General features: G+C 36.9%; 1 protein-coding gene and 1 non-coding gene across 2 annotated transcripts in view; both read left to right on the top strand.

Moving 5' to 3' along the window:
- The window catches only part of ANKRD20A1 (ankyrin repeat domain 20 family member A1), a 56,004-nt gene that overhangs the window by 5,743 nt on the left and 25,871 nt on the right, over window positions 1-24,390 (top strand). The window contains exons 4-8 of the mRNA XM_032260153.1: window positions 3,737-3,843; window positions 4,910-5,047; window positions 7,797-7,852; window positions 15,562-15,592; window positions 18,388-18,457. Coding sequence (XP_032116044.1) covers window positions 3,737-3,843; window positions 4,910-5,047; window positions 7,797-7,852; window positions 15,562-15,592; window positions 18,388-18,457 — 402 coding nt within the window. The remainder of the gene's footprint in view (window positions 1-3,736; window positions 3,844-4,909; window positions 5,048-7,796; window positions 7,853-15,561; window positions 15,593-18,387; window positions 18,458-24,390) is intronic.
- On the top strand, window positions 6,413-6,519 carry LOC116537930. Its single transcript, XR_004263420.1, has one exon. It is a non-coding gene; the product is annotated as a U6 spliceosomal RNA (small nuclear RNA).

Genomic DNA, 24,390 nt, shown 5'->3' with positions numbered 1-24,390 from the left:
CACATGCAAATTAAGTTACTTTGAAATAACTTGTCAAAGATTTTATTTTAAATATTGATACTTTTACAGAAGCATTAAAAGGCACGGCTTTTTTACATGCACTTTGGAAAATATTTGTGAATTTGTTAAAGGTAAAACCTTTTCAATTCTTTTTCTAGGTAGGGTTATTATTTTTTTTCCTAATTAGTGTAAAACAACACAGGAAAGAAAGCATGCCTTGGAAATAAGCTTTATCTTAAAACTCAAACAAAACTAAAGCAACATACAATAAATGGACATCTTGCTGCTGCTGACGATTTTCTAAAAAACTGATGTATCATCTCTCAGTGGCAAGGCTTAAGAGGGAAAAATGGATAGGAAAAGGGAGAGCAATCAGAAATATGCAGGTCACTTGAAAGTTAGGTAATGAGGGAAAATGCCAAGAAGAGTCTTTTTTTTTTTTTTTTTTTTTTTTTTAGTTTGTTGTTCTTCCAGTTTTTGTGTTGAGACAAGGTACTCTTTAGCTTTGGGTCTAATAAATTTTGGTTTGAAAAAGAGTGAGTTGAAACTTGCCTACAGATTAATATTAGTAGGACTGTGAGGAAACCAGATTGGCAGTGAATACATGGTGACAAAGTGAGAAACACTTCTGCAGAATGTGGAACAAGTTATTAACTGACTTGTTACCCATCCTGGAAGACACAGCCGCTTAGATGAGAGTCTAAAGTCTCCTCTCAAATCTAGAATATCTTGGTGGGAAGGTGGTGGATAAGGAGCTTATAAATTGCAAAATCAAGTTGGATTTTGAGTTTACTTGTCCCCGTCCTGCCTGTACCCAGGAAAATTAACTGGAGTTTTAATAAAATTAACTGGAGTTTTACTCTTTTCTCTTTTGGCCACATCCCCAACTGATAAAGGCAATTAGCCATGTGGCTGGGAGATGAAGCTGCAGTGATTTTCTGCTGCACTAACTTTCAGAATTGCACATTACAGTGACCTGAGGAAATTTTGTCAAATATCTAAAATTATGGGCTTTCTCCTGAGGATTTTGATATAATAGATCTAGTAAGGCCTGAATGTGTTTAACAATATTTTCTTGAAGTTGGGCACAGTGGCATGTTCCTGTGGTCCCAACAAGGACAATCCAAAAAATAAAAAGCCCTCAAGGTTCAAATACACTCTTGATTTAGAACCCCAGAGTAGATAATGCAATACATAAATTTCTGTATCTCAAAAATGTAAGAAATCTCAAGACGAGTTGGCATTTGATAGGTGCTACTTTCTTCCAGGTTCTCTTTTTCAATAATATTAGCCTGACTTACCTGTCTTTCTCTACATCTGTGACTGGGAAGTGAAAGAAAAATATTATTGGCAATATCTCTCAGCTTACAAAATAAAACCTTTTTCTTCCCACCATTAATCATTTACTGCCATTCAGAGAGTCTTTAGAAATTTGCTTATGGGTAATCTTTCAATAAGTAGAGGCTGACCCTTTCCTGATTTCATGTCTCTTTGTCACCGTGCAGGCGATTATGTGTCAACAGGTGTTCATTGCAAGTTGGGGTTTCTCAATTAGAACAGGAGCAAATCCTAAACATTTTTTTTCAGTTCAAGTTGTATGATGAACTATCTTAATATGTCTTTTGAATTTATAAAGCTTTAGCATAATCAGGATGTCAGTTTCAAAACTGAAATCTGTAAAGTTAATAAGAATAAAGATAGTATTCTTTTAATTATTTAGTTTTAGCAGTCCTATGAACTAATTATCTATTTGGTTAGCAATCTGGGAAAAGTATATACAAATAGATTTTAAGTGAATAAATGTTGGAAACATTACTGAAGTGGGCATATGAGTCTTTTTAGTAATTTTTATTATATATGAGGGCCTGATTTTTTGGTAAAATATATGTTACTAGAGAAATAAAATATTTTACATGTAAATACTTGGATTATACACAACCATTTAGTAACACATTCATAGCAAATATAAAAACGCAAGGGCTGTATTCTAATGTGGTACACAGATTTGTTTGTTTGCCTCCATATATTGAGTCAACACGTAAAATTTAGAAGATTGGTGCAGAAATCTGGACTTTCAGGCTTGTCTTTAAAAATCAAATCTGGTGTCCCCTGAGTTTCTATCACTGTTTGGTCTGCTGTGCAGAGGTTGCCCCATTACGGAAGGCATGTATTCTTCAGTTTGCGACTGTGCACACCTCAGTACTTCCCTTACTCGGTTAACCTTCCTTTGTTCTTGTAAGTATTTGAATGTATAATTCCTTTGTTGTAGAATATTTTGATAAAGATTTCAAGGTTTTTAAGTCAGCATGTATTTGTTTATAATATGTAGTCTATAGATTATATAAACCCCTCAGTCATGGGGTTGAATTTTAGAATTTAGAATTTTTAAAACTCTTTTTATTTATATATACCACAAATAATCATCTGCCCATAAGAATGCCTGGAAACCTTTTTAGGTTATTCCTGGCTGTAGTTGGATAGTTTATGAATATTGCAGATATTACGTCTTTCTCCTCAGCAATCTTCCTTAAAAATGCAAGTGACTTATTGGCTTTTATTATGCTAGAAATAATCTGTATGGATCAGTATGAGAACTTTTATTAATAAGCCATTATATTTTTATTTCTGATTTATATTTTTCCTAAAATAAAAATAATTTAAAATAGCCAGTTAATGGAAAGCAATAAAAGTGGATTTAAAAAGTAGAATTGCTGTAGGGTCCCAGGATTACCATTATAATTGAGAATATAATTTATTACTCAGCTTTAAGCATTTGATTTTAAGTTTTTTAAACCTACCTTTCTTACACAGAACATACTGAGCTTTCTAACAGTCAAGATAAAAATCTATTCTCTTGTATTAGGAAAAAAAAACCCTATGGTCTATTTAATAATAAGGAAAATAAGTGCATTTGAAGCCAAACTCTCTGAATTGAGAGCTCATTTCTTTAGTGACCTATTTGCAGCAGGAGTACCTAACATTGGCATCTGGGATCCTGACACCACTGATAGAAATGAATCAAGCAAGTTTGCACCACCCAGAGGAAAGCTTCGTCTGTATTGGGAAGCGCTGGCAACTGTATCTCTGAAACTCTTAATTTCTCAAATATTAATGTTTCCCAAAAAAAGTATTGTCAAATGGGGATTAGGTAAAGTTCAGGAGCTTTCTTGATTGTTGGACATAAAATGCAGTTTTGTAATCCTTCTCAAATGCAGATGGTCATGGGGTCTTTCCCTTGGGGTATAAAACTTCTGGTAAAGCAAATATTCTTTGGAATATAGTTTAAGAAACACGCTTTAGAGATAGTAATTTAGATTATTAATTTATGTAAAAAACTTGAAGTACTTGCTACTATGTCTTAGGTTTTTGGGGCTATAGAGACAAAAGATACAGCCCTTGCCCTCAAGAAGCTCTTGGTTTCTGTGGGAAACACTGAAATGATTACAATATACCATGCTAAAGTGCTGTGATAAAAGAAAGGATTCTTGGGACTGCTCAATGTTCGAAGTGAGTTTTGGCGATGACCACAGTCAATGCAGGGAGAAAGAGGAAGTGTGTTTGCGACACAAAGAGCAGCGCCTCAGAAAGCACAGAGGCGTGAGAAGGAAGGGACTGCTTTTCATTCACTTCCTTTCTATATTGTATGCTGAAGTTCAAAGCATCTCAGAGAAGGTTTTCAGTTCAGTTGAGAAATATGTAATTTTGTGAATTATTAATTTTTTCTACTGTTTTATAGGACAGAAACACACCACTTTTATTCGCTGTAATTTGCAAGAAAGAGAAAATGGTGCAATTTTTAGTGAAAAGACAAGCCAATGTACATGCTGTGAATAGGCTGAGACGGTACAGTAGTTTTTGTGTTTTTTTTTAAATAAAAACCTGAGTGTTCTAGTGGTAATAGTCATTCAAGTCAGAAATATTAATAAGAATATTAACATAATTATTGGCATATAGTAAAAAATAACATGAATAATCAGGTAGAAAAGCAAATATTTGGACTGAGCAATGTAAAGAACAGTATGTAGTAGAATTCATCTTCTCTTATAATATGCTGTTTCTTATTTATAATCTGATGTGTTGGGTCCTGTAATCTTATACTGGCTAAAGGGTTTTGTATTAGTTTTATTAATTTTTTTTTTTTTTTGAGATGGAGTCTCACTCTGTCACCAGGCTATAGTGCAGTGGCGCGATCTTGGCTCATTGCAACCTCTGCCTTCGAGGTTCAAGTGATTCCCCTGCCTCAGCCTCCTAAGTAGCTGGGATTATAGGCATGGGCCACCCAGGTCTAGCTATCTTTTGTATTTTTAGTGGAGACAAGGTTTCACCATGTTGGCCAGGATGGTCTTGATTTCTTGACCTCGTAATCTGCCCACCTTGGCTTCCCAAAGTGCTGGGATTACAGGCATAAGCCACCGCACTTGGACAGGTTTATCAAGTTTTAAAGTGTGAACTTTTAGTTTATGATTACTAGTATTGCCATTATTATTGTTGTTGTTGTTGCTGTTTTTCAGCCTGCAGATAACTATTCTCTGACTTCCAGTTGATTTGAATTACAATATATCAGACTGAAAAAGCAATAGGGAAATCTTTATCCAAATATTTGCCTACTTTAGATAAGTGACCCCAGCACAGTTTCTTGACCATCAAAGGACTATAAGTTAGCCACTTGTATTATGTCATACCCCAGTGGGACAAGAGGCTTTCTTGTTGACTCTTTCTTTTAGCCTTGGTGATAATTTACAAAGATGAACACTTGAGCACTCAAGATGCTTATTGACATAAGCTAGTCCATATAAATGATTATTACAGCTGCACTGACAGGCGGGATATTGTATTGGTAAAGTGTATCAAATAGCTGTTTAAAAATGTCTTTATTAAAGTTCTTGAGTGGAGTTATTTGTTATTTTAGATCAGCCCTCATTCTTGCTGTACATCATGGCTTACCAGATACGGTCAACCTCCTGCTTCAGCAAAATATTAATACCTTTTCTCAAGATAAGTATGGACGAGATGCAGCAGATTACGCTATTTCTTGTGATTCAACAAGGTAAGCGTTTATATTAAAAGGCCAGTGAATACTAAGTTGATGTTTAAAATAATTGCAATCATTGTATCGTATACATTAGGCAAAAGCTCATCGTTTGGTTCAGGCAGTTTGAAATAGCAATGAGTTAGTCCACTTTTTAGCCAAAAATCAAGCAGAAGCTTAGATTAGTTAGAAGCAGAATGCAAGATTTTTTTTAGGACTTTTAAGACCTTTATCCCTAGGGACCTCAATGTTGTTCATTTTATTTTAAGTATAATCTCCATGCATCGGATAAAAATAGAGCCACATCTTTGACTTCTTTTCTTTTCTTTCTTTCCTTTTTTTTGCTTAGAGACAAGGTCTCACTCTGTTGCCCAGGCTGGTCTTGAACTCCTGAGCTCAAGTAATCCTTCTGCCTCGGCCTCTCAAAGTGCTAGCTACCATGCCTGGCCTGACTTTTCTAATTAGTTATTGTGTCTTGAAATGTCCAGTTTGGCAGATAATCTTATATTGTCCCCTGGGGCTATCTCCTGTGTCTTCCTTCTTTGAATTTTCCAAGAACCTAAGGGGTTTCTTAAGTCCAGGGAAGCCAATCTTTCTTTACAAGTCAAAAGGGGAAAAAGGCCGTTGTAATCATGCTATTGTTTGTATGGATTTACTTGCTGTATTGTTGCCATTGTAACTGGTCCTGCAATTTGATAATGATTGACCTTTGCCATCAGGATTCCTGCACTGATTCAGACTCCTCAGTTTTCATGGTGATTCATACATAGTGTTCAAAGCTGTGGTGTTTATTAGTTTACGTACTTATGCTCAGCCATTGTTCCCAGCACCCTGCTCTGGCAGCTAGCTTCACCTACACAAATATGGAACAAACTGATACCCCCCTACACAGAAAACCTCATTTGGAGCCCATCTCTTTGCTAGACTCAGCCTAGGCCTTCATAGTAAGTTATCCTTTGAGACCCGTCTTTGTCTTTTCTGTAACGAATAGTAGTTGGGATTGTTCTCGACAGTCAGGAGTGTTCAAATCACATTGCAGGAAGAGAACAGAGTTCCCTTTCCCTTTTGCTATCACATCTGTACCTTGAGGCTTTTTTACATTCTGTGCAGCAGCTCTGGTCAGATAGCAGAAGGTTCCCTGTTACCTTTCCACAGAGTAGTAGGAACCAACTAGCAGTTGGCCCCACAAGTAATGTGTCTCTGTAATAATGAACATCTCCCAGGCTACTTGCATCTCTTCCTGAAGTTTTAAATGCATTTTAAAATTCTACGTCACAGGAAGCCATTCAACAAAATTATCTGAATCTAAGGTAAGTTAGTTAGATTTAACAGAGCTAAGCCTCATCCATGACTCATGGGTATCCTTGTATCAAACAGGGCTTTGTACTTGCTTCAGCAGCACATATTTTAAAATTGGATCAATACAGAGCAGATAAGCATGGCTGCTGCCCAGGGATGGCACACAAATTCATAAAGCATTCCACATTTTGCATAGTCTCTGGAAGGTCATTTGACTATTTGTTGACTAGCTCCAAGGAAGCAGTGTGAGTCAAACCAAAACAGGAGACACCCAATACTGCAATTGTGATTATCACTGTAAAACTATTCATGTACGGTGATCTGTGAAATGAGAACAGAGCTGAGTAATAATGCGACGTTACATGTTGTTAGTACATGTCTTGGGAATGAGAAAATGTCAACTTGCATTTCCTTCATGGAACTGAAAAACAATAAAAGCAGGATTTTGTCTTGTATGTTAGTTGGAGAGGACCATGGAGATCCAGCATCCTAGCACAGATCTGCTGGCTCAGAGTTTGAGGAGGTAAAGAAGGTGTGGTAGCTGTCCAAGCCAGGTTTTGACATCTATTAGTTTTCTGCCCTTAGTGTGATTGATGAGCTCAGTGATAGGGGACAATTAGGTAATCTATTTTAATGAGAATATATATATATATGTATATATATAAATTTAGTTATAAGTTATGATTTAGCTAAATGCCCTGAATCCAAGCCACAATGAATACAACTAATAACCAAAATTAGCATTTAATAACATTTTCTGAAAACTGCAACATTTGAATATTAGAACTTATGGAAAAACACACATCAAGCTTTATTTGGGATTCCAAAATAGTTTCAGTAACAAAGTTCAAGAATAAATTATTCCATTGCTTTACTATTTCTCTGAACATGTAAACATGTAATCTCATTACATCTTCCTAACAGCCTAGTGTAGTAAGGTAGCAAAATGCTTATTTTTTACAAGAAACCATGGAACCTAAGCAACTTGTCTGAAAACAAAATACCTATTGGTTACAGGGCAAGGACTTATTCTGAGATGCAGGACACTTTGCACGATGTCTAGCCAACCATAGTTAATTTACTGAGCTATGCTTTCTCCATTTATGAGTACTTCGCTTTTTTTTATTCTTTAATTAGAAGCTTAATAAGCTTGTAAGATTTAAAAATTTGAAGAGTGGCTGGGCGCGGTGGCTCACGCCTGTAATCCCAGCACTTTGGGGAGGCCAAGGCGGGCAGATCACCTGAGGTTGGGAGTTCGAGACCAGCCTGACTAACGTGGAGAAACCCCGGTCTCTCTCTCTCTCTCTCTCTCTCCATATATATATATATAATTTGAAGAGTATGGGACATTAAAATTCTGGTATTAGCTCTGATATTGCCTGAAATAGTTTAAGTATTTAATGTTAGGTTAATATTTTTTATTTCAGTATTAAAATAGCAATTTTATTTATTACTTTTGTATACATAGAATTAAAAACCAAATTATGGAACATAAAAAGAAGATACTTGAAAAAGACAAGCCAGGTAAGACTTCCGATCTTGAATTTCTCATTTCTCTTAGTGGTCCTACTCTTGATTAAGAAAAGAAGTAAGATGTAAGATTAAGGTAGTTTTGATTAAAAAAGACCAATTTAAAAATATGTGTGAATATCATGTATATATGTATATGCAAATTAATTGTTTAACTTCTTTAGTTTGGAATTCAGGTTTGTTTAAGAAAGTAGTTGTAGCTATTTTATCATCTCAAACCTTATTGTCTGAAAAGATTTCATTTGCTTAATTATGATACCTAAAATCACACATAATATTTTTGCATAAATAAGAAAAAAGATTAAGTTAGTATGTTGCATGTCTTCTCTATAGACACATTATAACAAATTGGACTTGTGATACAAATGGATCTTCCATTTTATTTTTATAATAAATTGTTTCTATTTAGTAAATAAATAATTGCAGTTGATCCATGAATAATGTGGGGGATAGGGACTCTGATCCCTGTGCAATTGAAAATCTGAGGATAACTTTAACTTTTGATTTCCTGAACTTAGTGACCAATAGCTCACCATTGACTGGAAGCCTTCCTGATAACACAAACAGTTGAGGAACACCTATTTTGTTGGTGCTACATTATTCTATACTGTGTTCTTACAATAAAGTAAGCTAGAGAAATGAAGCTGTTAGAAAGAAAATCATCAGGAAAAATATATTGACTTTTCATAAAGCATAGGTAGGTCCTGATAAAGGTCTTCATCTTCATCATGTTCAGGTTGATTAGGATGAGGAGGAAAGGAGAGGTAGCTCTTGCTGCCTCAGGGTTGCAGAGGCAGAAGAAAATCTGCATGTAAGTGAACACCTGCAGTTCAAACCGTTGCTGCTAAAGGGTGAACTGTATTACATATTGATTTGTGTCACTAATAAAGTAACTATCTTTAGAACCGGGAACTCAGCAATCCCTTCCAGTACCGTAAATACATGGCAATAAGAACTGTAAAACTGAACCAGTGTGCACCCATACAAAGAGGAAATTATTTTTTGAAGATAGCTACTGAGCACAGAAGACAGAAAAGCAATTCCTTTGTGAGAAACACAAGTTATGTTACATATTCTTACACAAGCAAAATGGTCTTATCTGTCACAGTTTACCCACACACACACAGACACATGCACATATACACACACATACACATGTGCATGTGTGTGCACACAGAGACAAAGTTAAAAGTCCTGCTGATTCTTAATAACACTATTTGCAGGGAGCAGTGGATAACACATCCTACAGTCTGGATGCAATTCTTTTGACTTTTTGACTGGTTCTGTGATGAACTGCCTTTAATCGGTGAACCATGTTTTTAGTTTGATAAGAAAAAGACTAGAAGCAAGTAAGAGGAAATTCTATAATCAGTAGTAGACTATTACAGTATATTCTATACCAGTATCATCATATGTTTTTCTCTAGTTATACAAGTTACTTGAATGATGCACAATTAATTAATTATGATTATTTAGAAATAAGGTCTCTCTATGTTGCCCAGGCTAGAATATAGTGTCTTTGCAGTGGCATAATCATAGCTTACTGTACCCTAGAACTCCTGGGCTCAAGCAGTCTTCTTACCTCATCCTCCTGAGTAGCTGGGACTACAGTCATGTGCAGTTACATCTGGCCCCATACACATTTATTTATTTATTTTTGGTACAGGGTCTCCCTCCCTTGCCAGTACTGGAGTGCAGTGGTGCCTTCTTGGCTCACTGCAGCTTCTGCTTCCTGACCTTAAATGATCCTTTCACCTTTCACCTCAGTCTCCTGAGTAGCTGGGACTACAGGCATGCACCACCACGCTTGGCTAATTTTCTTTTTAAGGTTTTTTTTTGTTTGTTTTTTAATAGATAAGGTCTCACTATATTGCCCATGCTGGTCTGGAACTTCTAGTCTCCAGTGACCCTCCTGCCTTAGCCTCTCAAAATGCTGGGATTTTACAAGTGTAGCCACCGCACCTGGCCTGCACAATTATTATAAAAAGGAATTAAGCTGAGTTGAGTTGTAGAAAATTGACCACCTTTTCATAGTTTTTTTTTTTTTTTTTCTAGAAACATTCATATTGTAGAACGTATTGTCAGTCATCAAGAGTCTCCATTTTTTATTCTGGTTAAAATATAATTGCTGCTTATTTCACTTTATTTTCTGACATCATTGTTTTATTTATTTCTTTTATGGCTGTACTCAATTGGATAGATACAGAAATACAAGAATCGCCAAGTCAAATATCAGGAAAAAAAGAAAAGAAAAGAAAGTTTATTTTTAGAGAAAAGATTAGGGAAATTTATTAGGGAAAATTCTTCTGTGAAATAACTATCTGATTACAGTCATATATATTATATCAACTTAATAAAAATCTCATATAAGGCATTTGTGTCAAGGATTCCCAAGAGCACCCCCAGGTTTGATGGTTCACTAGAAGGACTCACAGGACTCAGCAAATAATCATACTCAGATCTTTAATTTATTACAATGAAAGGACACAAGCAAAATTAGTAGAGAGAAAAGCTGCATGTGGTCAAATGTGGAGGAAACCAGCACAAGCCTCCAGGAGTTCTCTCCTGTGGAGTTCCTGGGATCTGCCTCCTCCCAGCCTCACATTTTGACAACACATGTACAGTGTTGTCTACCAGTATCAGAGTTTCATTGGAGACTAAGTACCCAAGTTTTGTTTTTTTTTTTGTGGAGGTTACTCCTCCTCACCTGTACCCAAATTCCAGACTCCCAGAAGGAAAGCAGCTGTTCAGAGCAACCACACTGTTTCTACAAACACTTTAGACATGGTGAGCCACACTTCTCAGGGAATGGTGAAAACCCTCTCAATTCTAATTTCCTCAACACCAGCCAAGGGCCAGCCTTGTATGCAGAACTTTCTAAGGTTGGCAGTCTCTTGCCTGCTACATGAAATCTTTTCTGCACAAGACTTATGGCCCCAACTTAATTTTTGATATTGTTTTAAAATTTCATTTTAATAACATATTTTATAAGACAAGGTAACTTGGTACTGGTTCCTGTTGTTTGATCCATCTTAAGTTGCAATGCTGGTTGCCTTTTTGACTTTTGGTGACTGACGGATACTGGTATGTAAGTTACCACAGCAATATTAGGTAATTATAATCTGTCCTCCTTATCTCATTAACCTTTCAGTAAAATTGTTAAATTAAATAAGCATAATAATTTCTGAGTTAAAATTAGAATAAAAATTACCTTTTATTTTGATTACATGAATAATATAGTTTTCATATTGTGCTAAGTCTATTTAGGATTATTAAATAAGATAAAATATTTTCTTGCCTAAGCATGCAATTAAATTTCTTTATTTCATATACTTTTTACACTTCAATTTGAGAAATAATGCCCACATGCTGTTACTTTGGTCTTCAGTGATCTGTAATTTGTAGGGTCACTGTGTCCTGCTTTTATCATAACAACAGGTTCAGTGAATATATTTTTTAAAATTTCTGTTCTGGAGATCCTGGAATAGCTGCTTTTTTTTTTTTTTTTTTTGAGTTGGAATCTCACTTTGTCACCTAGGCTGGAGTGCAGTGGCTCAGTCTCAGCTCACCACAACCTCCATTTCCCGGGTTTAAGCGATTCTCCTGCCTCAGTCTCCTGGGTAGCTGGGATTACACGTGTGTGCCATTATACCTGGCTAATTTTTGTATTTTTAGTAGAGACGAGGTGTCACCATGTTGATCAGGCTGGTCTTGAACTCCTGACAGTGATATCCACCCACCTCAGCCTCCTAAAGTCCTGGGATTACAGGCATGAGCCACCGTGCCCAGCTGTGAATATCTTTTTTAGATCAATAACTTCATTTCTTAGAACAGTTTGACATTCACGGCAAAATTGAGAGGAAAGTACAGAGATTTCTTATATGCTCCATGCCTCCCACACATGCACAGCCTTCCCCATGATTGGTATTTTCCATCAGAGTGGTACATTTGTTACAACTCATGAACCTACATTGATACATTATAGTCACTCAAAGTTCATAGTTTACATCAGGCTTCACCCTTGATGGGTACATTCTGTGAATTTGGACAAATGTATGACATGTATCGTTTTAATATTATGGACAGAACAGTTTCACTGCCCTAAAAGTTCTTTATACTATACCTGTTCATCTTTCCCTTTCTCCCTAGCAACTCCTGACAACCACTGATCTTTACTCTGCCTTTATAGTTTTAAATTTTTCAGAAGAGTCATATAGTTGGAATAATATAGTGGATATCCTTTGAATAGTTAAAAAAATTAAAGTTTCATGGTAATTGAATGTAGTCATTTAAGATGTTCTTTGCCCTTTTGTTTTTCCTTTTGCTTCTTTATCATTGTTAAGATCCGATGACATATGATTTACATACTTAGGAAACGTGCTTTGTATAGATATTTGCCACATAATGAAAAGGGTTGAGGAAAATGACACCACCAGCACAAACTGGAGCATCTTGCTCTATGAGGTGGGTCCAAATAGACTCTCTAGCAGTGGAAGGGGACAAACTCAAAAGGTTGTACTTCATAAAACTGGAATCACCAAGTCTCTCATACTTAACCTTTGGTTGGAAATAAGACCAGACAGTGAATGCTGTAGGTAAACATTTATGTTCCTCCCTAATCCTCTTCCTTTAGGGATGCTTTAGACAACAGTCTGTATTATAATGACATGACTCACCTACAAGTATTCTGTCAAGAGGGATGGCAAGGGAGTTTTGCTTTATGTAAGGTGAAAAATAATTTTTTCTCCTACTAGGGACAGAGGCCAGCATTGGCACATTCTGATAGCAAAGGGGCATTGATAGTTTCTTTCTATATATTTTTCCCATTAGATAGTACTACCTGGCAGCCTGCCACACCTCCCCAGTGTTTCTTAAGCTTCTCCCTGAATGTGAGGTGTGGGTCAGAGTGAATAAGCTATTAAAGGAGTGATATTTCCATGGTTCTTTCTGTGGGAGGTAAAATGGCAGGTGAATTTGGGCCTTGTTAAAAGTAGGGCAGAGCACATAGCTACAACTAAGTAAATCACCCAGCACCTTCTCCAAAGAGTATTAGCCAGAGTAACACATTGATCTCTCTTGAGCTCTTCTCCAAGGGCAGAGCACATAGCTACAACTAAGTAAATCACCCAGCACCTTCCCCAAAGAGTATTAGCCAGAGTAACACATTGATCTCTCTCGAGCTCTTCTCCAAGGGCAGAGCACATAGCTACAACTAAGTGAATCACCCAGCACCTTCCCCAAAGAGTCTTAGCCAGAGTAACACATTGATCTCTCTCGAGCTCTTCTCCAAGGGCAGAGCACATAACTACAACTAAGTAAATCACCCAGCACCTTCCCCAAAGAGTATTAGCCAGAGTAACACATTGATCTTTCTTGATCTCTTCTCCAAGGGCAGAGCACATAGCTACAACTAAGTAAATCACCCAGCATCTTCCCCAAAGAGTATTAGCCAGAGTAACACATTGATCTCTCTTGAGCTCTTCTCCACTGGCGGCTGGAAAGTCTTTGCAAGGATGCCAGTTTCTGGTCTGATTCCTTTGTTTTGCTGGCTTCTGTTTTATCCTAAACTGAACAGTTTTAACTGAAGAGCTAGAGAGGCTGTGTTGTGTTCAACAAAATAAGTGCAGCAGCTCCACCTTAACTGTGGCAGATACATTCCAAACCCCCCGTGAATGCCTGAAACCACAAATAGTACTGAAACACACACTGTATTTTCCTATACATGCTCATCTGTGATAAAGTTTAATTTATAAATTAGGCACAGTAAGAAATTAACAATAATAATAAAATATATAAAATATAAATAAAATTATAATAATATGCTGTAATAAAAGTTACTTGAATGTAGTCTCCTAAAATTTACTGTATGGTCCTCACCCTTTTTCTTATGATGATGTGAAGTGATACAATGCCTATGTAATGAGGTGAAGTCAGGTGCATGGCATACGCATTGCAATGTAGTGTTAGGCCACTATTTACCCCCTGAGTCTAAGTGAGAAAAAAGATCATCAGCTTTGAGTGATCCTGGCTCTTCAAGCCTTATTGATGTTGATGGCCGGGTGCAGGAGGAGAGCGTGTTGATGACTAATGGGTGGGTAACAGATGCAGTATGGGTGCGCTGCAGGATGATTCACACCCTGGGCTAGACAGATGGGGATAGCTCAAGATTTCATTGTGCTTCTCAGAATGACACACTAAAACCTAAGACTTGTTTATTTCTGGAGTTTTCAATGTATTTTGGAATACAGTTGACCATTAGTAACTGCAACCACAGAAATCAAAACTGTGGATGTAAAATCTGTTTGGTCTTTGACTCATTTCTTGGTGTACAGTTCTTAAAATCCTTAGAATTTCCAAAGTGATATCCTTTTGTATGCCAATGATTGAAGGCTGGAAGCCCCTAGGTAGCTTCAGGATGGGACTGATCACCAGAAAAACGATGACATGATAGATTAGAGGGTTGAGTTCTCCTAGCTAACTCTGCAAACTCTGGAAAGGAGAGAAGGGCTGAAGGTTGTCAGTCACCAGTGGCCGGTGATTTATGTAATCAATGATGCCTCTGTAATGAAGCTTTCATAAAGACCCAAAGGGACTGGGCTTGGAGAGCTTCCAGATTGCTGAATACATGGAGGTTCCTTGAGGGTGGTGTGCCCTGGGAGGGCAAAGAATCTTCCTGCCACCTCCGCCAGACTTTGAACTATGCATCTCTTCATCTGTACCTTTTGTAACATCATTCCTGGTAAACTGGTAAAGGTGTTTCCCTGAGTACTTCGAGCCACTCTAACAATTCAATTTAACCCAAAGTGGGAGTCCTGGGAACCCCAATTATAAGCCGGCTGGTCAGAAGTTCTGTAGCTTCAGACTTAGGACAGATGTAGGGAGGTGGTCTCATGGGACCGAGCCCTTTAGCTGTGGAATCTGATGTTATCTGCAGATAGAGTGTGAGAATTGAATTAGAGGACATTCAGCTTGTGTCATCTGCAGAAATGACTGCTTGTTTGTTGGTGGGGAAAAACTCTCCACATGTTTGGTCACAGGAGCCTTCTTTGTTGATGATTGTTGCTGTGGCATGAGAGCAGAGAAAAACATGTCAAGGGTGTCTTTTCTACATATGTTACTGTATATTCTATTTTAACTGCCCTCATATTTTGGTCCAGAAATCATGCTCTTTGACACTCTTCACGCATCACACCTGTTCTGCTAACAATACCATTTTTAGTCAATCTTGTAGGGTTTGGCTAGGATGACTTATGTACTGCAGTTGACTTGTAGATATCAAATTTTGATAAATGTATTCTTCTTTGCATCTAATAAATACAAAGCAAATGAATTAAGAGTTCTTACTGCATTAATTACCTACCAACAGGTTAAATTAATAGTATTTCTAATAAGGTCCCAGGTATGCTGCCAAAGGAATGATATGTAACAAAGCGTCAGTCTCATGATTCAAAAAAAAAAACAAAAACGTAAAACAAAAAAACATGGTCTAAAGCATGCACAAAAGTGTGCATAATTTTTTTTATGAAGATAGAATCTTGCTGTTTCCCAAGCTGGTCTCAAACTTCTGGGGTCCTCAAGGGATCCTCCTGCCTCAGCCTCCCAAGTAGTTGGGATTACAGGCATGCATCTCTGTGCATTCTTATGTTTTTAATATTCTGTATATTTATTATTGATTTAAATGCATTTTACCTTTTTTTTAATAGATGCTGGGAGTTCTGAGGAATCTCTAGTCAGGTAGGATTTTGCAAATATAAAACGTTATTTTAACTAAGGAAATATAGATGGAGGAAACTAATATCTGTTGAATGTTGTATTCTGAGCTAGAACCCTATTATGTGCTATGCATTTATCATCTCATAAAACCGTCGCAACATCTGTGTTCCTCTAACCTACTGTTCACTAAATAGGCAACTATAGTTTAGAGAGGTTGATTAATTGACTCATGTTCCCATAGTTAACAAAGTAGCCGACCCACAGTTTGACCGTTAGCCTGCCTGGCTTCCAAATCCCTTTTCTTACACTTCAGCATAGATTGATAGAGATCTACGCAGCATTGAATCAAAGCATAGGTCCGAATCCTATTTAGATTAATTAAATTGAGACATAACAAAATTTATTTTTGATTAATTTAGGCATAACAAAAATTAATTTAGATTAATAAATTAACAAATTAATTTAGATGTAACAAATCTAAAGATGTGTTAGAAATGTGGTTATTGCTTAAGGCTATTGTCAGAATGTGGTTAGTCCAAGAGCTTGTACTAACAAATTTGACAATTTCAGTAGTAACCAGTGTCTTATTTTTACCTTTAAAGGTTTTAGGACAGATCTTACTTAGCTTTGGCCATAGGACTATAAGTTTTAGAAAAGTAAGTTTAAGCAAGTCTTAGAGAGAAATTATTTGATTTCCCAGGTTAGTTTTCCCTTTAGGCTCGTATTTCCACCTACTTCCATAATTTTTTTTTAGTCTTTTTTCTTTTTCCATGACTTTTCTATAATCTTGTCTTGATGTTTTAAAACTTTCTTCTCTGGTTTTCTTGGTGTTTCTTTTGCTGTATTCTTTTTTCAAATTCTACTGGCTATGCATTCCCAGTTTTTCTATGGACAGAATTAAAAGCACATGGAATCACAGAATTTTAGGAATCTTAAGACTAATTAAAATACCCTCTAGTACTGCAACCTGTGTTGAACTTTCTGGCCAAATGATTCTCTAGATAGAGAACCTAAGACTCAAAGAGATGAAGATGCCTTTTTTTAGACATAGGAAGTCGCAAAAATGAGATTTGAACTCATTTTAAGCCCAGTACTCTTCCTTCCTTTTTTTTTTTAATCATATTTGTGTGTGTTTTAATAATAGAAAGTGAGTGAGTCTTGTGCACCCTGTGGATAGAATGAGAATGAAATGAGCTGGTGAACCCAATGGAAGCAGATAAGAATGGAATGAGCAGGGAAAGTCCAAGTTTGAAGAGAAACAACACTGGATTGGATAGGAGTATGGACTCTTCAATAAGAGATCAGAATCTTGGGGTTTATGACAAGTTTGATAAAGATAAATTTTAAAGATGAAGGACACAAGATGTTGGGAATTATCTACAAGGCACATTAAAATAGAAGTTTCAAGACTGTTCTAGACAGGTTGCTTTTTTTTTTTTTTTTGGTCAAGAACTGACAAACGTGAAGATTTTCACTGAAAGATGATAAAAGATTTTGAGACACTGGGAGGAGTGTCTACAGCAGACAGAAATGTGGTATCATCTATTTCCATCCTTACAGAGGGGTGGCTTAGAGCCCCTGAAGTCCAAAGGGCTGGAGATTGCTGAACTACATAGATTCATGGCCCAGGGCAGGTGTCTCGTCACCTCTACCTCTTTTCCCAATTCACTGATGTCCTTGCCATGTTCACATAGGCTGGGTCAGGGGCATGATTGGCTGGCAAATCCATCATGGAGTTCACTTGTGTAGTTGGTAGTGTGTCTGTGCTGGGGGAAGGTGATGGAGACTCTAGTTTGCTTGTTTTTCCGGAGCAGGGATATAGGGAGCTCCTACTCTTGGTCAGTTGAGACCATCCTTTCAGGAATCTGTGCTTTCATAGACTGAAGATTGGAAGATTGGGGACTTCCGTGGAGCCCTGCAGAAGTGGAACCTAGAAGTGGGAGCCTATGGGAAGAATGATATTTAGATGATAGTACTTAGGGGAACAGAAGTGCAACTACCGGGACTCTGTGTTTCCAGCAGTCTGTCTTCTTGGGTATGTGAGTGCCTATAAATGTTTTTAAGGGCTTGCTAGTTTATGTGGATGCAAATAAGATAGGACCGATAGAGTGAAAATAATGAGATTTCATAAGCGTTAATGTTTTAATCTTTCTGGGAATAGTATGCTCAATAAGAACATACACCTTTGTTATTTGACTTTTGTACATTTAGCTTTCACAGATTTCAAATATTACCGGGTATTCCCTGTACTGTTTTAGGGCAAAGGAAAGCAATAGGACCTTCTTAAGTGGTTTGCATGCTGAGGAATTTATACTGCCATTGTGTCACTTCACAATGGCAGTATAAATTCCTCAGATTAGTCTTTTAAGCAGAGATAGATTATGAACAAGAGAGTGGATCTCTCTACCTTGTTTTAGGTCATCAGGTGTCTTCCAGTTTAGGTAACAAAAGTTATGTCATTCATTAGTTGAATTTTAAGTTCAGCTTCAGGACAGATCATTTGTGAGGGTATAAATTCTTGCCAGGCTCTGCTAATATATTGGGTGTCACTATTTGTTATAGACCTCGTGGTCAGTTTTCATTGAATATTTTATAGATTTAGACAGGTGGAGGCAGAAGTAGGTAACTAAAATAAAGTTTTAGAATAGAGGCCATATTTTAATTATATCAAGAGACATTATTTAATATACAGATAGCTGACCTTTCCCTATATTGTGTTTTTGTTTTTTGGAGAAGGAAGCTGGATAAGAACTAGCAGATAAAAAAAAGTAAAAAAATCATCTTGCTCATTTTCATTGTGTATTTTTGCTCTAAAGCATTTTCCAAGAACTGTGTGTGGCTTCACGCACTAAACCAGAAGATGAAGACTTGACAGTTGCTACCAAGGTAAAGTGGCCTCTTGTTAAATTAATTTTCTCACTCTGAATCTAGTTTTACATAGTATTTACTTTTAAAATTTAGCAGTGGTTACCTATCATTGTTTTATGTTGGTAATGGAAAGTTGGTCAGAGTAGAACATAGACATACAGCTAGTTGATTAAAGCAATTTGCTTAACTTTGGTAACTAACAAAAGATTGATAAGTGCTGTGACAGGGTGGAGGCTGAAAAAAATAAACCGGAAAATACATAGAGGAAAACCACATTAGGAAATGCTTTCCTTAGTAGAGGAAATATAAAATTTGGTTAAGTTTTATTTGGACAAATATTAATACTTTGCCTTTTAAATCATACTTGTGTGACTTTCATAATATTTATGCCTGTATAAATCTTCAGTGGATCAAATGACTTGTAGTAATCATGGAATCTCCCTGGTACCTTTTAGTTACTAGCCTGTACAGCACATAGCATATAGCTTTTTTTCTTGGACACTTATTATTTTGGTATCATGTAGTTTTTAGGAGAGATTATTTCTCTACTTATATTATTGGCACCATAGGGAGACTAAAATAATATTTAAAATTGTAGAAAAATAGCTGGGTGTTGTGGTGTATGCCTGTAGTCCCTGCTACTTGCAAGTTTGAGGCAGGAGGATTGCTTGAGTCCAGGAGTTTGAGAACAGCCTTGGTAACATAACAAGACTATCTAATTTAAAAATATAGACTGTGGAAATGTAGAAATTTAAATTTATGTTTTCAAAGTTTGTATTGCAAAGGGATTTTTGTGTGTTTTATAAGTTGTCCATGAAGGGTATATATAAAACTATTCATCTAATTGAATAACATGTATTTTGCTGCAAATAACCAGTCCTAGATCAGAGACTCTTAATAGCAATATGGTAAGACTTCAACATCATAATTTTGTCATTGTAGTTTATTTAAAATAGCCACTCAAAGTCCTTATATCATATTCTGAAATTTCAAATTTCAGAAGTTTTATATTTAGTTGTTTAAATTAGCATTTAAATCTCCTGCATACCATGAGCTACTGGAGGTCAGTAAACATATTTGTGTGTGTCTTGGAGTACCTTGAATACAGTCTTCCATGTAAGAAGCATTTTAATTGTGTGCGTGTGTGTACGTGTGTGTGTGTGTGTGTGTGTGTGTGTTTGTGTGTGTTGTTTTTTGGAGATGGGCTTTTACCTTGTTACCCAGGCTGGAGTGCAGTGGTGGGATCCTGGCTCAATGCAATCTCTGCTTCCTGCGCTCAGGTGATCCTCCCACTGCAGCCATCCAAGTAGGTGGGAATATAGACCTGCATCACCATGCTCGGATGATTTTTGTATTTTTTGTAGAGATGGGGTTTTGCCGTGTTGCCCAGGCTAGTTTTGAGCAGCTGGGCGCAAGGGATCCACTTGCCTCAGCCTCTCAAAGTGCTGGGGTTACAAGATATGAGTTACCACATTCAGCCTTAATAGTTATTTAATCTAAATAAATAAATAGACAAATGAATTTTTATATTATGGAATGTTATAAGTAATATTACATACCTAATGTATCTCATGATTAAATACCGCATTTTTAAAATATTGCTTACATTTGTATTATTTTTTAATGTTTAAGAACGTATAAGTTTCAATGTGTTATGTTGAGAAATTATGCCATCAATAAAAAGGAAATAAATTATAAATAGGTCATAAATAGCCCAGAAGTTTACAATATATTTTCTTGTATCATTCAACTGACATCTTAAGATTATGATTTTAGATTAAAATTTTTTAAACTTTTTGTTAGCCCCAATTTATGTTGTATATATATTAAAGATACCATTTCAAAATATACCTTTTCATACATGCCGGGTTCATGCTAAATATAGTCTTTTAAGCCATACATTACTCTTTAGCATTCTGGTGACCAATTCTTTCTGTAGGTGGAAAGTTCCAGTTTTCTCTCTCTGTAATAATAATGTTCTTTCAGGTAGTGATTGATGGCCATGTTTAGCTAATTGAATGTCTTATAGTAATAAACTCCGTATCACAGAAGTATTTACAAAAAACTCACTGTAGCATGAATGTTAATTAGCATTATTAGGGCTGTAAAGGACCAAAAAGCCCTGCTATAGATCTATTTCTCCATGTACTTTACTGTACTTATTGTTTCTTTACTTTCTTGGCTTAAGCTCATATTTAATTGACCAATTAGGCTTCTTTTTTGTTTGTTTCTCTCTTTTTCTCACATTTTAAAAATGATTTATTCCAGCCTATTTTTTCTCTCCCAGATCTCATTGCTGTAGTAACTGGTCTTTCAGTCCGTCTCTGCCTTCATCGTCCGCATGTTCAGTTACAGCTTTCTTATTTAGTTAGCTATGTGCGGCTTTCATTAAAAAATTATTGCCCCACAAGATTTATTCTTGTTTTTCTTCTTCCTCCTTGGAAGGAGCTGAATTTATACACCTATCTTTAGCTTTTGACAAACAGAATAGAAGCAATTAATACTATTTTCAATGCCAACCCACTTAAATAAGGTACTACTATAAACTAAACTCTCACAGTTTCCCCCACAAAAATAAGTGATTTGTGCAAGTGATTACCTCCTGCATATGCCTGTAATGAATTATTTTCTTATTTTTTAGCCCATAATATAGTAATTATGTGCCAAGTACATTACTGCTGCATAGTTTAATTCTGGTAATCTGCTTAATTCATTTAAAAAGCAAATGCAGTATAGTGCATGGAAAATAAAGCTTAGAATTTGAAAAAAATTAGTTTGTGTTCTGAAGGTAAGTGTATCTAAAAACTAAAGAATTATTTCAGGTTAAGCCTTGGCCAAATGTATCTTTCTGAGATATACCTGGATGTGCAAAAGTCTTAAAGACAGTTAGAGAGAAACAGTTTGAATGGTAGTTTTTTTTTTTTGTTTTTGTTTTTGTTTTTTTTTTTTTGCATTTGGAACTTGAAAAAATAATGCTGGGACTTTAATATATTTATATGTTTTGATTGTTCAATACAGATGTGTAATGAACACTTTAGGATAAGAAAAAACATGGGGAGTAGTAACTGGGTGGGACTGTAATAACAGCAACTTGGTTTAGTGTTGTGATAAGCGAAGTCATTTTCAAAAACAGAACACACTGAGTACTTTTGTGGCAGCCAAACTTGTAGCAGGAGAAGTATAAGAGAAAGATGATGTATTCTAATGTGATGACTCTGGAGAGAAATGGGAAGGGTCTGAGTGTTCACTGGAAGCAGCTGCTGCATAGTTCTACCAGCACCAAGTGGAAGTCAAAAGACAGGTTAGCATCCAGGTTCTGCCACTTACTAGCTGTGCGACCTTGGGGAAAATTCTTTAACCTATTTAAATATCACTGACGTCCTTCATAAAAATGGTACTAATAGTACCTCTATTGTACCATTAGTGTAATGAACGAAAGTAGTGGGAAATGTGAAAACATTTGTAAACTAGAAAGTATGTATACAAAGGTGAGACAAAATGATCACAGCAGTATTCAGTGACTTAATAATTTATCTTGAGGAAGCTTTTTGTAAGCTGAAGGACAATAAAATGGCAGTAGCATCAAGGAAAGAATGGGAAAGTAGGAACTGGCATGTGGATTTTAAGTTTGGGCTAGGAGTGTGTTCAGTTTCAGCAGGCCACTACGACTGGAGATGCCCTATAGAAACATAGCAGTTTGGGACTTGAAACCTCTCGATGAAATTTTAAGTGTTTTCATCTAGAATTTATTTTGGTTCTAGGTCACAAGTGCTAGTCAGTGAGACACCGAATATACAAGATGAGGGCTTACGCTATAGTAGTGGGAATGGAAAATTAACCAGCAAATTCTTCTAACTCACTGTAAATGCTTTCTATAAAGAAAACAGAAAAAGTTAGAAGATATCAAGGAAATTTGTAGTTAGGATGGGGATGGGAGTGGAAGTGGAATTCTGTGGTCGCAGAAGACCTCTCTGAGTGTGATATTTAAGCTGTAAACCAAAGGATGAGAAGGAGCCAGCCATGTGAAGGTCTAGGAGGAGGAAATTCTGAATGGAGAGAAAAATGGATCACATCTTTTCAACATTTTGTTCGTAACATCCTGGAATGACCAGGAAGCTGTCATCATAATCAGTTTTTATGATTACAGTGTGTACAACGTATGTGCATATAAGATCCTGGCACATTTTAGATGCTTTTTTTTTTTTTTTTTTTTTGAGACAGAGCTTCGCTCTTGTTACCCAGGCTGGAGTGCAATGGCGCGATCTTGGCTCAGCGCAACATCCACCTCCTGGGTTCAGGCAATTCTCTTGCCTCAGCCTCCTGAGTAGCTGAGATTACAGGCACACGCCACCATGCCCAGCTCATTTTTTGTATTTTTAGTAGAGACGGGGTTTCACCATGTTGACCAGGATGGTCTCGATCTCCTGACCTAGTGATCCACCTGCCTTGGCCTCCCAAAGTATTGGGATTACAGGCGTGAGCCACCGCGCCCGGCTGATGCTTTCTAAATAAACGTTCTTATTTTTTTCCCTTTTAAAGAAAACTTGCCACACTTTTATCTATTTTTTTGAGACAGAGCCTCATTCTATCATCCAGGCTGGAGTGCAATGGCTCGATCTCGGCTCACTGCAACCTCTGCCTCCTGGGTACAAGTGATTCTTCCACCTCAGTCTCCCAAGTAGCTGTGACTATAGGAGTGTGCCAGCGCACCTGGCTAGTTTTTGTATTTTTAGTGGTGATAGGGCTTCACTGTGTAAGCCAGGATGATCTCAATCTCCTGACCTCGTGATTCACTCACCTTGGCCTCCCAAAGTGCTGGGATTACAGGAATGAGCCACCGTGCCAGGCTTAGCTTGCTTGCTATACTTCTTTGAAGTTATTTCTTTTTCTTTTTCTGAGATAGGTTCTCACTTTGTTGCTTGTGCTGAAGTGCAGTAGTACAATTTCAGCTCACCACAGCCTTGACCTTACAGGCTAAGATGATCCTCCGACCTCAGTCTTCTGAGTAGCTGGGATTACAGGCTTGCACCACCGTGCCCAGCTAATTTTTGTATCTCTTGTAGAGATTCAGTTTCAACATTTTGCACAGGCTGGTTTCAAACTCCTAGGCTCGAACAATCCACCCACCTTGGCCTCCCAAAGTCCTGGGATTACAGGTGTGAGCCACTGCCCCTTGCCTGAAGTTATTTCTTAATTGGAAAAAGTTGCACAGTTTATACATATCTGCTTGCTCTTATTTAAATACAACATAAAAGTTTTATTACTGCATTATCATCCTATTCAACCATTTTTTCGTGTCACTAAAAATTTTATCAAAAATGTGTAGGTATTTCCAAGCCCCTGTTTACCTAAATGAGCATCAATGTAACAGTGTCCTATTGTGGGTCAAGATGATGTATTTCCAAGTTTTTTCTCATAAGTATCTTATTTTAGTACTGAAATATTTATGAGGAATATTTAAAATTTTTAATACTGTAAGTATAGCAAGTATATGATACATATCTTGAGAAAGAATCTCACTCTGTCACCCAGGCTGGAGTGCTGTGGCATGATCTTGGTTCACTGCAAACTCCACCTTCCTGGTTCAAGCAATTCTACTGTCTCAGCCTCCTGAGTAGATGGGACTACAGGTCCACACCACCAAGTCTGGCTAATGTTTGTATTTTTAGTAGAGACAGGGTTTCACCATATTGGTCAGGCTGATCTCGAACTCCTGACCTCAGGTGTTCTACCCACCTTGGCCTCCCAAAGTGCTGGGATTTATAGGCATGAGCTACCGCGCCTGGCTGGCATGTATGTTTTAAATGCTTTCTTATTTTTGGTGGAGACAGCAAAGTAGAATTAGGTACTTTGAAGCCAGTTCCTGGTTGAAATATGCACATGTTAATATTTTGTCTGTGAACATGTTTCTTTGGGCTGCCATGCTTCGATAAGAGTCAATGTCCACATGA

Source organism: Sapajus apella, unplaced genomic scaffold, assembly GCF_009761245.1.
Source record: "Sapajus apella isolate SASKATOON/1434 unplaced genomic scaffold, GSC_monkey_1.0 scaffold114, whole genome shotgun sequence".
Taxonomy (NCBI): Eukaryota; Metazoa; Chordata; class Mammalia; order Primates; family Cebidae; genus Sapajus; species Sapajus apella.
Note: the sequence above shows the minus strand (reverse complement) of the source record. Positions and strands in the feature narration are given on the sequence as shown.